Here is a 15001-nt window from a genome sequence, read left to right on the forward strand (position 1 = left end):
CCCTGTAGAACATCCTCACTCACACCAGGCCGGCTACAGGATGGAAACCCACACCTCCAGGCCATCTGGTCGCTGCCTCTCAGTCATCATCCCGAGAGTCTCTCCTGCTCCTTTTAAGGTCTCCACAGTAACTCTTGGCCACACCCTCCCACTTCTCCTAGCAACAGCACACTTTTCCCTGTGTAATTCCAACACCTATAGAACGCCCTTGTCGGGCACCTGGCTGCAGATTGGACTGTGAGCTACCGAGAACCGGCACGTGTTCCCCAGTGCTGTGTTGTAGCTCGCCTGGCTTGCTCACCTGTCTAATCTGCAGTGGGATCCTAGCAAAGACAGGCTGAGCAGAAGGGAGTGCAGAACCTTCTAGTCCCAGGGAATAAGGATGTTCTGGTTTGGAGGGGCCATAGTATCCAGAGCCAAAGCCTGCAAGCATCTGTTCCTGCCAATGCAGTCACCTCTCCAAGTGCCTGCACTTCCTCTGTGAACTAGTTTGCAGCTGAAGTCTAGGCTACTCTACATGCTCTGTTTCGTTTCTTTCTCAGTGTTAGACAAACCGGAGCAAAACCTGGATCTCAGAGTCTCTAATCCCAGCCACCCAGTGTTACTGTGGAGTAGAGGTAGGAGAGGAAGGCCAGTGTGAAGAGCTGTTCCTCGAGCCAGGCATGGTGCTGCACAGCTGTCATTCATGAGGGCACTGGGGTGGCTGAGGCAGAAACTCAGCAGTTCAGAGGCCAGTCTCCAAAGGGGGAGGAAAAGAAGACAAAGAGCAGAGCTGGGTGTGGCGGCTCATGCGTATAATAATGGCACTTTGGAGGCTGTTGCAAGCTCAAGGCCAGTCTGGGCCTTAAACTTGTGAGACCTCGTCTCTTTCCCCAGGGCCCAAAACAAAACAAGCAGAGCAAAAGAACAGAAAGGCCTGGGGAAGAGAGAGAGAGAGAGAGAGAGAGAGAGAGAAACTCACTTCACCAGCAGCTGGATGCCAGGCCCTGAGTGCTCATTACCCTTCATCCTTAACACAGACCGGAGTGTAATCAGAGGCTGTTAGGGACTCAGTAACTTGCCCAAGCTAGTAAGTGGCCAAGCTGGAATTTCAACTTTGGCCTAAAACAGCATGAACTGCTGCTGTTTTTTCCAAAACTGCATCTCCACAGGGTATGGATCGGATCCCCAAGGAGCGTCCTGCACGGTGGACACTTTAAAGCGCTGTCAGAGAGAGAGGTGGGAGAGCAAGGGGAGGAGGGAAGGAGGGAAGATCAAGTTGTGGCTGGGTTAAAAACAGAGCGTGGAAGCCAGGCATGGTGACGCACGCCTTTGATTCTAGCGCATAGTAGGCAGAAGCAGGTGGGTCTTCGTGAGTTTGCGGCCAGCCTGGTCTGTAAAGCAACTTCCAGAACAGCCAGAGTTACACAGAGAAACCCTATTTTGAAAAATGATGAAACAAACACATACACAACAGAACAAAACAACACAAAACAGGGCTGGAGAGACGGTTCAGTGGTTAACACTAACTGCTCTTTCAGACAGGAGACAGATTCAATTGCCGGGCTGGATGGTGGTGGCCATAACTTTAATCCCCGCACTGGGGAGCCAGAGGCAGGTGGCACTCTGTGATCCTGGCCTTTATACAGAGTTTTGGGGCACCCAGGGCTATAGAGTGAAACTTTATCTTAAAAAACAAACAAAACAGAAACCCCAAAACCAGAGCAGAAAAGGCTTGCTTGCCTGGGTGACCTGCAAGGGGAGGGTAGCTTCCCGAGGTGGAACTGTGGGTGCCATCAACATTGGGTTTTCCTTTCCGGGGACTGCGGGATCTTTGAAGGCGCCGGTAGGAACTTAAGAGCTTTGGAGTGGTGTTGACTAAGATGGGTGACCACAGGCAGGAGAGGTGCGCTGTAGTCCCAGGGCAAAACAAGATGGCACTAGTTACTCGGAATATAAAAAGGAAAAGTTTGCTAGATGACCGAGGACCCGTTCCTGAGGGCAGTCAGGGGGAAGAGCCACTTGCTTGGCCATTCTGCAACCCTCTTAAGAAATATTCATAAAGGGTTGTAACAACATGTAAAATGAAAACCAAGATATGAGAAATTAAATGTCTACTATGGGCTTTATCCTATTTTATAGTAATATTATCAACTATGCAAAAAAAAAAAAAAAGGAACCCCTCCCCCCAAAAAGTAGGAGGAATACATACCAGGGCTTTCCCCAGTGGTTACTCTTCTACACTTCCCTAGCTTTTTTAAAGTTGTTATTTATTTATTTATTTATCTTGGGAGGGGGGGGGGTTGAGACAGGTTTTCTCTGTGTAGCTGTGGCTGCCCTGGATTCGCTTTGTGGAGCAGGCTGGCTTTGAACTCACAGGGATCCACCTGCTGGGATTAAAGGCTTGTGCCACCACCGCCTGGCCGCCTTCTTCTGTGTAACGGCCCAGGCTGGCCTCGAACTCAAGAGATCCACCTCCCTCTGCCTTCATAGCGAAGCGCTGGGATCAGGGGCGTGCGCCACCGCGTCCGGCTTTCCCGGCTGTCTTTCTGCTTGTAATATTTACTTAGGAAGCGCGTCTGTGGGCGCGCGGGAGCGGTCAGGAGTCGGTTCTATCAGTCCACCACGTGCATTCCGGGGTTCGAACTCGGTCGTCAGAGCGGGCGGCAAACGCCTCCACCCGCTGAGCATCCCGTCGGCCCTCGGCCGTGTCGCCCTCGCCCGCAGGCTGAACTGCTAGCGGACCGAGGGAGCAGACAGGGCGGACGCTGCGCCGCGCCAGTCTCCGAGGCCGCGGGGCGCAGCCTCAGCGTGCGCCAACCTGCCGACGTGGAGCCCGGCCACGCCGCCGCACACGCCCCCGACAGCCCCGCGCGGCGTCGCGCGCAGCCCGGGCCCCGCCTCCTCGTGACGCGGCCCGGGGGGCGGGACGGCGCAGGCCCCGCCCCGCCGCCTCCGATTGGCCGGCGCGCTGTCAGCACGTCGCGGGAAGCCGGCGGGGCGTGCGCGTGTGTGTGTCCGTGTGTGTCCGCGTGTGGGGTTTGCTTTGTCATTCGTGCCCCGGCTGACGCGGCCGGCGTGGCTGCGCGCTCGGGCGCCCGCCGAGGGGCCGCGCCGCCGCTCCCGGGACGCCCTCTTACATAAGGACGCGGCGGACCGAAGCACATGTCCGCGCCAGGTCCCCCCCACCACGCAGCGCACCACGCCGCTCGGTCCGTACGCGCCGGGCGGGAGCCGGCGGCGCCGCGCCGCCCGGTGTGCTCCGACGTGGGCCTTCCCACAGCGCGACGCGGCCCAATGACCGCGAAGCGCACCTTCGCAACAAGGCATAATATAGGATGTTATATTTATAGGGCCTATTTATAAGCCTCTATTTAACTCTTTTCTGATAGGCCCGGCCACGCGTCTGGGCCCTGTTCTGATTGGCGGGCGCGTCTGTCCTTCAAAGAGGCGGGCCCAGGGGGCCGTGTCGCCCCAGCGGGCCCCGGGATTGGCGGTGCGCGGCGCGGCGGCGCCTCCCATTGGCTCGGCGGGCCGTCCGTCGGGGCGAGGGAGGCGGGGCGCGCGGCTGGCTGGTGCGGGGCGGGCGGGCCCCGGAATTGTCATTTCTTTGTTTCCGAAGGCGGAGGAGGCTCGGCGCCCCCCTCCCGGCCCCCCTCCCCCCGGTGCTGGCTCCATGTCTGTGTGACCGGCCGCAGGGGTAGAATTCAGGCCCGACGCGGGGCGGGCGGGCGGGCGACGGCGGCTGAGGTGAGAGGCGGCGGCGGCGCGGCGCGGGCACCGGCCCCCCAGCGGGAGGATGAAGCGGCGGAACGCCGACTGCAGTAAGCTCCGCCGCCCCCTGAAGCGGAACCGGATCACCGAGGGGATCTACGGCAGGTGAGCGGCGGCGCCCCGCGTGGGCCGGCGGGTCGCGGGCGCCGCTCCGGAGGGGGCCCCGGCCCCGTTATGTAACCCCCGACTAGGCCGCACGCCCGCGCCGGGGGCTCTCCTGAGGCGCGCCGCCCGCGGAGCGCCCGGCCAGCCCCGCCGAGGGTCCGCCCCGGGCCGCGGGGTGTGGCGAGGGCCGGACGGAGGGCGCGGGCGGGAGCCACGGGGCCGCCGTTGGCCGTGGTGTCCCGGGGGGAGGGGCGGCACCCCCGCGGCCCGGAGCCCAGAAGCTCGGGGGGTCCCCAGCAGGCTGTGCGCCCGGCCCCCGGCGGAGCCCGGGCCACGCTGGGCTCGGGAGTTGGCCGCCCCGAGTTCGAGGCCGGTGCACCCGTGCGGGGGTCCGGAGCGAGGCAGCCCAAGTTGGGAGCTGCGGGGGGCCCTGGACCCCCGGGCTCGGGGCGGGGCCGCGCCGGGTACTCTTCCGGCCTTGGCTCCCCTCCTGGGATCCGCACCTTGGTCGGGAGCGCCGGGGCCGGTACCCCCAAGTCATGCCCGTCACCTCGCTCCGGGCAGGCTGCTGCCAGTTTCTGGGCAAACATTTTGACAATTGCAAGCAGATCCACTGCTCTGAACCTTTAGCAGGGATTCTCCTCCCAACTCACTTTTTGTTGTTGTTGTTTTTTTCAGTCACTTGTTCGTGAAGGAAAGTGGTGTCCCTTTAAATAGAAATTGAATCCACTCCTGTTTGGGAGAAGGACAACAGGTTCATGGGCTAACTCGGTGACTGTCTCAGCTTCCCCAAGCCCAATTTGTGTATGGCGGTTATTTTCTGGGAATGCTTCGGGAAGAACGATTTCAGTGGACAATTAGTTTACAAGAGAGAATGATCAGCGTGTAGCTATAGGCTTCATTGAGTTCTCATGGCGCCTTAAGTTTTAGTGCTTCTTGCTGTGAGTCTTGGAGAAATACAGGAGCTTGCTGATGTCAGCCACGTTGTAGCATAGCTGCACACCTCACACATGCGGTTGTTTACACGTGTGAAGTGGCTGCCCTCCACGGGCAGGTGACCCAAGGGGGAGTCTTCAAGTTTAGAAGGATTTAAGTAGTCAGAAAGCCTTGGAGAGGTGCCTATGCAAGGAGCCGTCGATCGTTGAGCCATTCATTCATTCAACAAACACGAATACTATTTTCCAAACAGTGTTGGAGTCAGTCAGCACACAGCTGTTAGTAAAACTGAGGAACATGGTTGCTGAATCAGATGTGACAATAAGTAAAACTGAAAAAGCAAAACCAAAATTTCCAGCAGATTGAATGGGTGGAGGCAAGCTTGCGTTCCTGTAAATTCTTGAATGAAGGAAGGCTTTTTCCCTTTAGCCATTGAAAAGATAAGAACTTCCCGTTAATAGCAGTGCAAGAATAGAAAAAGTATGTTAAAATAAAGTCGTCAGGTTAGGACCCTGTGGTATTTGAATTTCCATTTACAGCCATATAAGATGAAGCCCCTCATAACAAGATTGGAAAGTCCTTGTTGTTCGCCTGTTCGGTGGTGTATTTTAGTTTCCTTTCCTAGTTAAACAAACAGCTGGTTTCTGACTTGTACCTGTGCAGCCGCACAGCTTGACGTGGAATTCCTCTTTTAATGAAGATCTGTTGTTATGCTAACTTTGAATTTCCGTACCCTAAAGGTTAATAGTAGATACACCGTCGTCCCTTCATTCAGTTTCATATAAAATAAAAAACAAAACAAAATGGTACTTTAGTCTCCTCTGTTGGGCATTCTTTATTAAATGTCAGTAAAGGAACTTAAGTGTATTTCTACCTGTCTTTCATGTTTGGGGCAAAGAGTATTTCAGTCTCCTTATCTATTTTTAATGTTACAGAGTACTGCTGTGGAAAAATCATATAGTGTGTTTTCCTCCTCATTTTGTTTTTAAGGACTGACTGCTTTGGAAAACTTCCAGTATTTCTTAAGAAAACAGAATGAGTGGGCTAGTTATAAATTAGGACATTTGAGGATTCATGAATATCACGTTTCTGTTGATCATCAAATTAAAGTCTGTATTCAGTTCTGTTTCATGCCATCTATTGCCTGTTTTGTTTCTGAACATCTGGCCAATTTTGTCTCATTAAAAAGGAGCCCTCCTCCCAAGGGCTGTGTTGACAATTTTGATAACCACTGTCTGCTGTTTCATAGCAGCCTTTCGACCAGTACTGAGTTCTGTTCTTAGTCTGCTCAGCTCTCTTGAGCCCTGGCCGTATGTGAGGGAGCAGCTGAGGTGGAAAGCACTGGACTACAGCCTACCAGGGACCTGGGTTCAGACTCAAAGTCCAAGCCCTGATGTTTTGGATTGGCAGAACATTCACTGCTTTTGAAGCTTACTTCTCCCATCTGTTAAATGACCTTTGAGGACACACACACACACACATATATATATATATACACATATATATATATATATCGTGTACATATAATACTATATATTACATATATACTATATAGTACAACATATATGTATATATTATACATATGTATGTATTATACATGTCATATATATGCATGTGTAAGTGTGTGAGTAGTTTGTGCAACTCCTTATAAATTCTAATGTGTTTTTCAGACATTATTTACCATATTATTGCCATTACAGTTAGTGTGGCTTATTCTTTAAGGAGGCAAGGAAGGCCATAGATTTGATCCAACCAAAACCAAAAGCTGAGTAGTCAAAACAAGGGGCCACAGCCTGGCGGTAGTGGCACCTGCTTTTAATCCCAGCACTTGGGAGGCAGAGGTAGGTGATCTGTGAATTTGATGCCAGCCTGGTCTACAGAGTGAGTTTCAGGACACCCAGGATTACATGGAGAAAGCCTCTCTCAAAACAAATCCAAATCAACCAAACAGCAACAAAAACCAAGGAGCCACTTGCTGCTTGGTCTTGCTTTAAAACAGCAGCTCTTAGCCTTCCCAACGCTGCGGCCCTGTAATACAGTTCCTCATGCTGTGGGGACCCCACCATAAAATTATTTTTGTTACTACTTCATAACTAATTATGCTACAGTTATGAATCATAATGTAAATATCTGTTTTCTGATATTGATGGTCTTAGGGCACTCCTGTGAAAGGGGTTGTGATCTCCATTTTGAGAACAGCTGCTTTGAAAATCCTTGTGCTTTTAATCATGGGCAGCTATTACTGAGGTGATTGTCAGAGGAGAGTGCTCATCGCTCCCTTGGAATTCTGTTAGGGGGCTAGGATGCTAGGGAGTATTAATCTGAGGTATGATATTAATACTGTATATGTAAATATACAGTTTTCTATATAATGCCTGTATATAGTATATATACAGCACTATACACACATTCATGTACATCTCCATCATCTAAAGATCCAGACAGTCTCTGTTAGTCCAGTCAAATTAGTAATCAGGGTTAAGAGGAAAGAAATAGGAATGGTGTTTTTATTATTATTATTACTAAGAGCTGTAATTAAAAAAAAAAAGAGAAGCTACTACAGAACCTAACAGCTAGGCAGTCACTATTCAGATGTTAAATGACTAGATACATATATAAATATAAGCTAATACGTTCCATTCATTGAAAACCTACATTGTTGGTGGAGCTGTAGAAGCTACAGGGTAAGACATAGGTCTCATCCTGAAGGAGGTACAGTCTAGTAGGCTGTAGTAATACTCTAGAATTTGCACAGTGGTGCAGAGGTTCCAGAGAACCTGGGTTCTGTTGAGGTGGACATACTTCTGTTGGACCAGACTTTTGGCTTTGGTTGTTCCCTTGGCACATTAGCAACTGTGTTTTCTACCTGTGCTATTTTATGAAGGAGACAGTTGCCACCAAGAGAGGGAGTGCTTCCTAACTCAAATGAGATAAACTTGGGAATTAGGAAAGCAAGTTATTAATAATTACTACACATGGAAGTGCCTGGACTTCCTGGCAGTGAGTCCCTTCCCAAAGCTGCCCTCACACTACTCAGTGCACTAGGCTGCTAAGCTTCCATGGCTGGTGGTGATTCTCCTGGGAGGTGGGCCTCCTGTTGTGTGCTTCTCCCCATCTCTCTTCCTGCCACACTCCCCACTTTTTTCTTCTAAGACTCCTAAGAGGGAGATAGGGAAGTAATATGTTTCAAGCCTCTATATTTAAAGTTGTTGCTTAAAAGAATAAAGTGAAATAAGAATTTTAGTTTACTTACACATTTCCAGCCTCAGGACACGGTTTCTATCGCTGTTTCGTGGCTGAAGGTAATGCCGCTTCAATGTTAACTTACAACACTTCCTGTGCGACGCTACACTTGAAGTATGCCTGAAGGGTACAGTACACTTCTGGGCCTGACAGCTCAGGCGTTTCGGCTGCCTTACATGAGACTTCCCTACCTTTTCTCAGGAAGAGTCCCCTGCTCTTTCCAGCTCCTCCCAAGTCACTGTTAGAAACCGTCAGACCTTGCACCCTCCTCTCCTTTCTTGTTTCCTTTTCCAGACCCTTGTCTAAACAGCAGGTCTCCCGAGGGTTCCCTCTATTGTTGTTCCTGCCTTCTTAATGATGTTCTCTAAGCCTGCTTTTAGATTCCTTTGGGCTATGCTTATTAGAGTCACTGGAGGCTGGCTGCCTTGCTTGTACATGTGTTCTGCAACTGGAACTTCAAATCCCAGTGTCGCAATCTCACAGCCTGAAAGCATTTCTGTAATCTTGGTAGGCACTGACTTCAACAGTCCTGACCTGTCATAAAAGAACTAGATACAGGCTCAGTGTGTCTTAGAGGCCTGTCAGGAAGGGGTGAGTATAATGAATAAATCAAAGTGTTCAGCTAAGCACTTAAGTTTGTTATTTCTATAAACTACAATTAAACAATTTGTCACACTGGAGTGTTTACGTTTAATTTTTGCCTGTGGTATATTTTCTTTAAAAAAGCACTTTCCTCCACCTTCAATTATTCTGAGTTTCTGAGTTGTTTTGGTAGGTTAGTTTTATGAGGTGTTTTTGTAAAACCCTTCAAGGGGCTGGAGAAATGGCTCAGTGGCCAAGGGCACTGGCTGCTCTTGGCAGAGGACCTGGGTTTGATTCTCAGCACCCAAACGGTACACCTCTTAGTGCCAGGGGATCTCTTCTGGCCTCTGTGAACGACGGGCACACACCTGGGTGTACAGACGTCAGCACAGGCAAAACACGCCCACACAAACTAAAACATAAAAATAATAACAAGAAAAGCCCTTCAAGTTGTCGCTGTGGGCTGAGGAGTGGAGGGAGGAACATGATCCGGTTCAGCTTATTTGCAGAACCTTCCCATTGTCTCTGTGGTGCTTGCTTGGGGCCCTTCTTGAACCGCCAGTCTTGTAGATAGAATTAACTGTGGGCTTAGGAACTTGATACTTTTACCAATTTCTTATTCTTGCTATGTACCCTGTCTGCTATGGACTCATTTGGTGTTCTGTGAACATTTCCAGAAGCTTTTTCTTGGACTATTTCAGATTTGTCTGTTCACTGTGTGTGTGCGCGTGCGTGCGCGTGCTATTTCCTAGGCTGCGAGCATCTTGTGGAGTCTAGAGGATCAGATAAAAACCTTAGAAACACAAGGCCGGCAAGATGAGTTCCGAAGGTACAGGCACCTGTCACTAATCCTCCATGACCTGAGTCCAGTCTCTCGGATGCACATGGTGGAAGGAGAGAACTGATTCCACAAGCTGTCCTCTGACCTCCAGGTGTATATCACCGGCACATGTGTGTACCCACAAAATAAGTAGACTCAAGCCCAGTGGTGGTGGCGCACGCCTTTACTCCTAGCCTTCGAGAGGCAGGAGCAGCTGGAGCTCTAAGTTCAAGGCTAGCCAGGTCCACGGAGAGAGTTCCAGGCCAGCCAGCCTCCCCCCCAAACAAAACAAACCCCTGAACCCTACAAACCTAGTTAGGTGAACTACTGTAATTGAGCTACTTTTCTTCATAGTAGTGGCATTCGATTTAAGTGCACTGATTATTCTCTGGGCTTATTTGGTTTGGGTGTAATTATTTTACTTGGACAGTTTTCAAGAGTTGGGTTCTGAGCAACAAGTGGCTCAAGTGAGACGGTGAGAGCACACACCTTCACTTTTACATCATGGACGTCTTCTCAACTTTAGATTGCTGCTTCCTTAGCATTTCATCTTCAGGCACGTGTCTCCTGGCAGTGGAAACTATGACAAACTTAATAACTCTTAGGGTATTTTTTGAGGCTTTATATCTTTAACTTGACAGTCAGCATAACTGATATCTGGACCTCGATTCCTCAGACCTCCAAGACTCCTTACCCTGCAGAAGGCCCTTCCATGGCACTGCCCTTATTCCTCTGTAGTTTCCTAGCTGGGCTTGTTAAGGACAGTGAGCTCATTTTGAGTAATAGGATTATAAAACCAGAAGCAGTTTGCCACTGCCATCTTCTCTTGTGAGAATTCAGACGCTGTGCCCATCTTAGATAGATTGGTTCCTGTCACTGATGCATTTGAGCAGTTGTGATCCCAGCACAGAGGTGGTGACTGGGAATGACCTTGCTCTGCCTATAGATATTACTGCTTTGCTCACCTTTAAAACATCAATAAAAACCAAGCAAACTGCTCTGTACTAAAGTCAGTACTTGGAGAACACTTCAACACTAGCGGGAATGAATACCACACTTACGGTCAGAGCAAGAATGGAGGTCTCAGTGAACAAAAGCACTGGCCGGCCTTGCACAGGACCAGCCTTGGGTCTCCAGAAACAACATGGTGGCTTATGACCACCAGTTACTTTAGTTCCAGGGGATTTGATGCCCTCTTGGTTTCTGGAGGTACCAGGGGCACACATGTTGTATAGACATACATGCAAACAAATGACTCATTCAGCTGCGTAGTGGTGATGCATACCTTTAGGCCCAGCGCTTGGGAGGCAAAGGCAGGTAGATCTCTGAATTTGAGGCCAGCTTGGTCTACAGAGTGAGTGTCAGGACAGCCAGGACTACACAGAGAAACCCTGTCTCAGAAACAAACGAAAAGACTTATTTACATAAAATATCAAACAAAATAAGTCTTAAAGAATTTCTATCTGTTGAGAGAAATTGAGGCAAGTCATTCTCACATATGAATTGTTTTAGTTCAAAGCTTACTAAGCAAGGTGCTGCCTGTGGTTTATTGTTCATCTGACTTTAATAATTTTTTTAAAAAGGTTCTGTCGTTAAACGTGTTTTAAAACTTTTATTACATTTGTTTTATGTGTTTGACTGCATTTCTGCATGTATACCACAAATGAATGTAGTCTCTGAGTGGCTAGAAGAGTTGGGTGTCAGATCACCTGGAGCTGGAGTCATAGATGGAAGTTGTGAACCGCCAGCCAGCAATGTGGGTGCTGGGAACTGAACTGGCTCTCTTATGGAAGAGAGCCAGTGCTCTTAACCACTGAGCTATCTCTGAAGTCTTTTTTTGCCCTGAGACAGGGTCTCTCTGTGAAGTCTTGGCTGGCCTCTGCTTCCCCCATGCTAGGATTAAAGGTGCATGCCACCACTGCCTGGCGTCCGGTTTTTGTTTAACATTTATTCATTATGTATTATGTATATAGTGTTCTACCTGCATGTACACCTGCACACTAGCAGAGGGCACCACAACTCAATATAGATGGTTGTGAGCCACCATGTGGGTGCTGAGAATTGAACTCAGGACTTTTGGAAGAACAGCCAGTGCTCTTAACTTCTGAGCCAGCAGGCCCCAGTTTTCTTTTTAAGTGACATGTTTCTCTGACATTGTGACCATGTTAGCTGGACCTTCAGTACATGCATTGAATCTCAGCAGTCAGGAGACATAGGCAGGGGACTCTGAGTTTTAGGCCAGTCTGGTCTACACAGAATTTTAGATTAGCCAGGGCTACTTTGTAAAAAACCTTTAATTTTAATTATTTTCTGAAATTTTATAGTGTGTTTACAATTAAACTTACCAACTGGAAATTTATGAAGATAGGAGTTGGTTTTTTTTAATATTTTTTAATATATTTTTTAATTTATTTAACTTTATTCTATGTGCATTAGTGTGAAGGTGTCAGATCCCTTGGAATGGGCATTACAGACAGTTGTGAACTGCCATGTGGGTGCTGGGAATTGAACCCAGGTCCTTTGGAAGAGCAGACGGTGCTCTTAACCACTGAGCCATCTCTCCAGCCCCAAGATAGGAGTTTTTTATTATTTAATAAAGCATATTCACTTAGTTAAAAAATACTTTGTTCTAACCAAGCTATGCAGAGAAATGCTGCCTTGGAAAAACATAAACAAAAACAAAAGGCCCAAAATTTTTCTCTCTTAAAAATTGTATTAGATTTATTCATTTCATGTGTATTTTGCCTGCGTGTACAGATGTGCACCATGGGCAGGCTTGGTGTCTGCAGGGTAGAAGAGGGCTTTAGATCCCCTAAAACTGGAGTTACGGCTAGTTGGGAGCCACCATGTAAGTGCTGGGAACTGAACCCAGGTCTTCTGCAACGGCAGCAAGAACTCTTAACCACTGAGCCATCTCTCTAGCCTCGTGTGCTCACGTCTTTGCATGGACATTTCTGGTATTCATTTTAGCCACAGTCATGCAAAATGAACAATTTTTATTTTTACTTGTTTGCTTTCTGTACTCTTTCAGTGGTGCCCTAACCTGTTCCTTCTGGTGCCTCGGGTTTCTTTCCTGTAAGAAACTGTCCTGTCTACTTCCCAGTTAGGAGGGAAAATGAGATAACATGCCCACATTTAGAAAGCTTACAAGTGTACGTAAATGCAGGATGTGGTTAAGTAGCTCGTTGTGTCTGTGGGAATAGTGGATTTACTTATAAGTAGATTTCTTCGTATACAATGTCAACACATTTTGTTTGTTTGTTTTGAGACAGGGTAGCCCTGGCTGTCTTGGAACTCATTTTGTAGACCAGACTGGCCTTGAACTCAGAGATCTGCCTGCCTCTGCTGGGATTATGGGAGTATGCAACTATGGCCTGGCTCAACAAAACTGTTTAAAGTTATCTTTAAATTTTTCATTGTGAGTGCTACTGGCTCAGCGAATTTTTTATTTTTTTAAAGAGGCCATGCATTGTCTTCTCTCTCCTATTTCACTTTTTTTTTTTTTTTTTAAATCCCCAACTTCATGCCTTCCATGCTGTTCAGTGTTTCGGGAGTGAGGATATAGCTCAGTGGGTGGAGGAGCTTGTGTAAGTTTGGGGCCCTGAATTTAAGTACCTCACCAGCATGCAAAGCCCGCATGGTCACTGTGGTCCTGTAACTCTAGTGCTGTGAGGTGTTGACACAGGAGGATCGTTGGGGCCTACTGGCTGCTGTGGGTTCAGTGAGAGACAATCTCAAGACAGTAAGGCAGAGAGCTAGAGCCTCTGGTCTCCATGTGTGCATAGGATTCACACATATGCAACATGTATCACACCTGCTTCCCACAATGTGTTTTGGAAGCAGAAACTCCAGAATTTTAAAGTCTCTACTTGCGTTAGGTTACAGTATCTGTTCTTGGTAGCCTTATGGTCTCTCTAGCTCTTTATAAAGGTATCATACCCCAAATTTATAAAAGCTTATTTTAGTGGTTTTCATTCTATACACTTGTGGTATTTTGAATAAGAATGGCCCCATAGGCAGTTTGTGGGTTTTGTTTTGTTTTTTTTCCTTGTTTGTTTTGGAGACATTCTTGCTGGTCTGGAACTTCCTATGTAGACCAGCCTGGCCTCAAGCTCACAGAGCTCTGCCTGCCTCTGCCTCTTAAAGGCATGTGCCCTGCCCCTATAGGGGTGCTCTTTTGAGGAAGTGGTGTGGTGTTTGTGCTGTGGTGTGGTGTTTGTGCTGTGGTGGGCTGGAGAATGAGCAGGAATACAAGTGTTTTGGGTGGTTTAGGTGTAGAAATGGAATGGTAACTCTGGAGAGTTTCAGGGTTTCTTGGTGAGAGGAAGCTGGTCAGCAGCCCAGAGCGAAGCTAGTCATCTGTGTGGACAGGACAGTCTCCTCTGAAAGGTTGTGACAGTCTCTTGCCTCAGTTCATTTTTTTTTTTTTTTTTTTTTTTTGTGGGGGAAGGATATAGGGGTTGGGTTTTCCTTTTGAGACAGGACCTAGTTAAGTCTCTTGAGCAAGTTCCTTTCTTATGACTCTACCAGGTCGGGGTGAAATTGTCATCTTCCTACCTCAGTCTGCCAAGTGATGGGTTTATAGGAGTATGTGCATACCTGGCCTTCTTCGTCTGCCTGCCTGCTTGTCTGTCTGTCTGTCTCTCCGTCTCTATGTGTGTGTGTTAACTGAATACTTGAGGTGTAATTTATTTAGTAATGTGTTTGTTAGCCTAGGGATGTTACTCAGTTGGTAGATAGAGTGCTTGTCTGGCCTCCAGGAAGCCCTGTGCTTGATCCTTAGCCCTGTTAAGTTAGGCTCAGTGGTACATGCCTGTAATCCCAACACTTAGAATGTAGAAACAGGAGGAAAAGAAGCCAACACTGTCCTCAAATACATAGGAAGTTTAGACCAGCCTTGGCTAGAGATCCAATCTCAATGTATAAATTAGTCTTATATAAATGAATGTCTGTGTGTCTTTCTCTCTCTCTCTCTCTCTCTCTCTCTCTTTCTCCTCCCCTCCTCCCCCCAACAGGGTTTCTCTGTAGAGCCTGTCCTGGAACTTGTTCTATAGATCAGGCTGCCCTCAAACTCAGAGATCCTCCTGCTTCTACCTCCCAAATGCTGGGGTCAAAGGCTTGCGCCACTACATCCACGCTGTAAATAAATACGTGATTTCTTAGGTTTCTGGAGGTGTCTCTTCCTCTTTCTTGGACATGAGCTTTTGTTATGTTTCCAGGTTGACCTTGTACATGCCATCTCCTGCCCTGGCTTTCTGAGTGTCTTGGAGTATAGGCATGTGCTGCTGTGCCTGCTGCTGCCTGTCTCCTCTATTAAAGATTTACTTTATTAATATAATGTGGGTGTGTGTGCAAGTGAGTGCAGGTGCCCAGGGAGGCCAGAAGAGGTCATCAGGTCCCCTGGAGTTACAGGTGGCTCTGAACCACCTGATGAGTGCTGGGAATGACCTGTTTTCTGCTATAGCAGCAAGTGCTCTTAAGGGCTGAGCCTTCTCTCCAACCCCTGTTTTGCTTATGAAGGCCTCACCCTGATGGCTTTCTCTAATCCCAGTTACCTCTCTA

At 48.4% G+C, this 15001-nt stretch overlaps 1 protein-coding gene across 1 annotated transcript in view; it reads left to right on the forward strand.

Annotated features, from left to right (window-relative positions):
- Positions 1-3568: 3568 nt before the first annotated feature.
- Positions 3569-15001, forward strand: part of Maco1 (macoilin 1) — a 62838-nt gene continuing 51405 nt past the window's right edge. Inside the window, exon 1 of the mRNA XM_021643181.2 lies at positions 3569-3858. Coding sequence (XP_021498856.1) covers positions 3779-3858 — 80 coding nt within the window. The 5' untranslated portion in view covers positions 3569-3778. The remainder of the gene's footprint in view (positions 3859-15001) is intronic.

The sequence above is a fragment of the Meriones unguiculatus genome, chromosome 3 (genome assembly GCF_030254825.1).
Source record: "Meriones unguiculatus strain TT.TT164.6M chromosome 3, Bangor_MerUng_6.1, whole genome shotgun sequence".
NCBI classification, from domain to species: Eukaryota; Metazoa; Chordata; class Mammalia; order Rodentia; family Muridae; genus Meriones; species Meriones unguiculatus.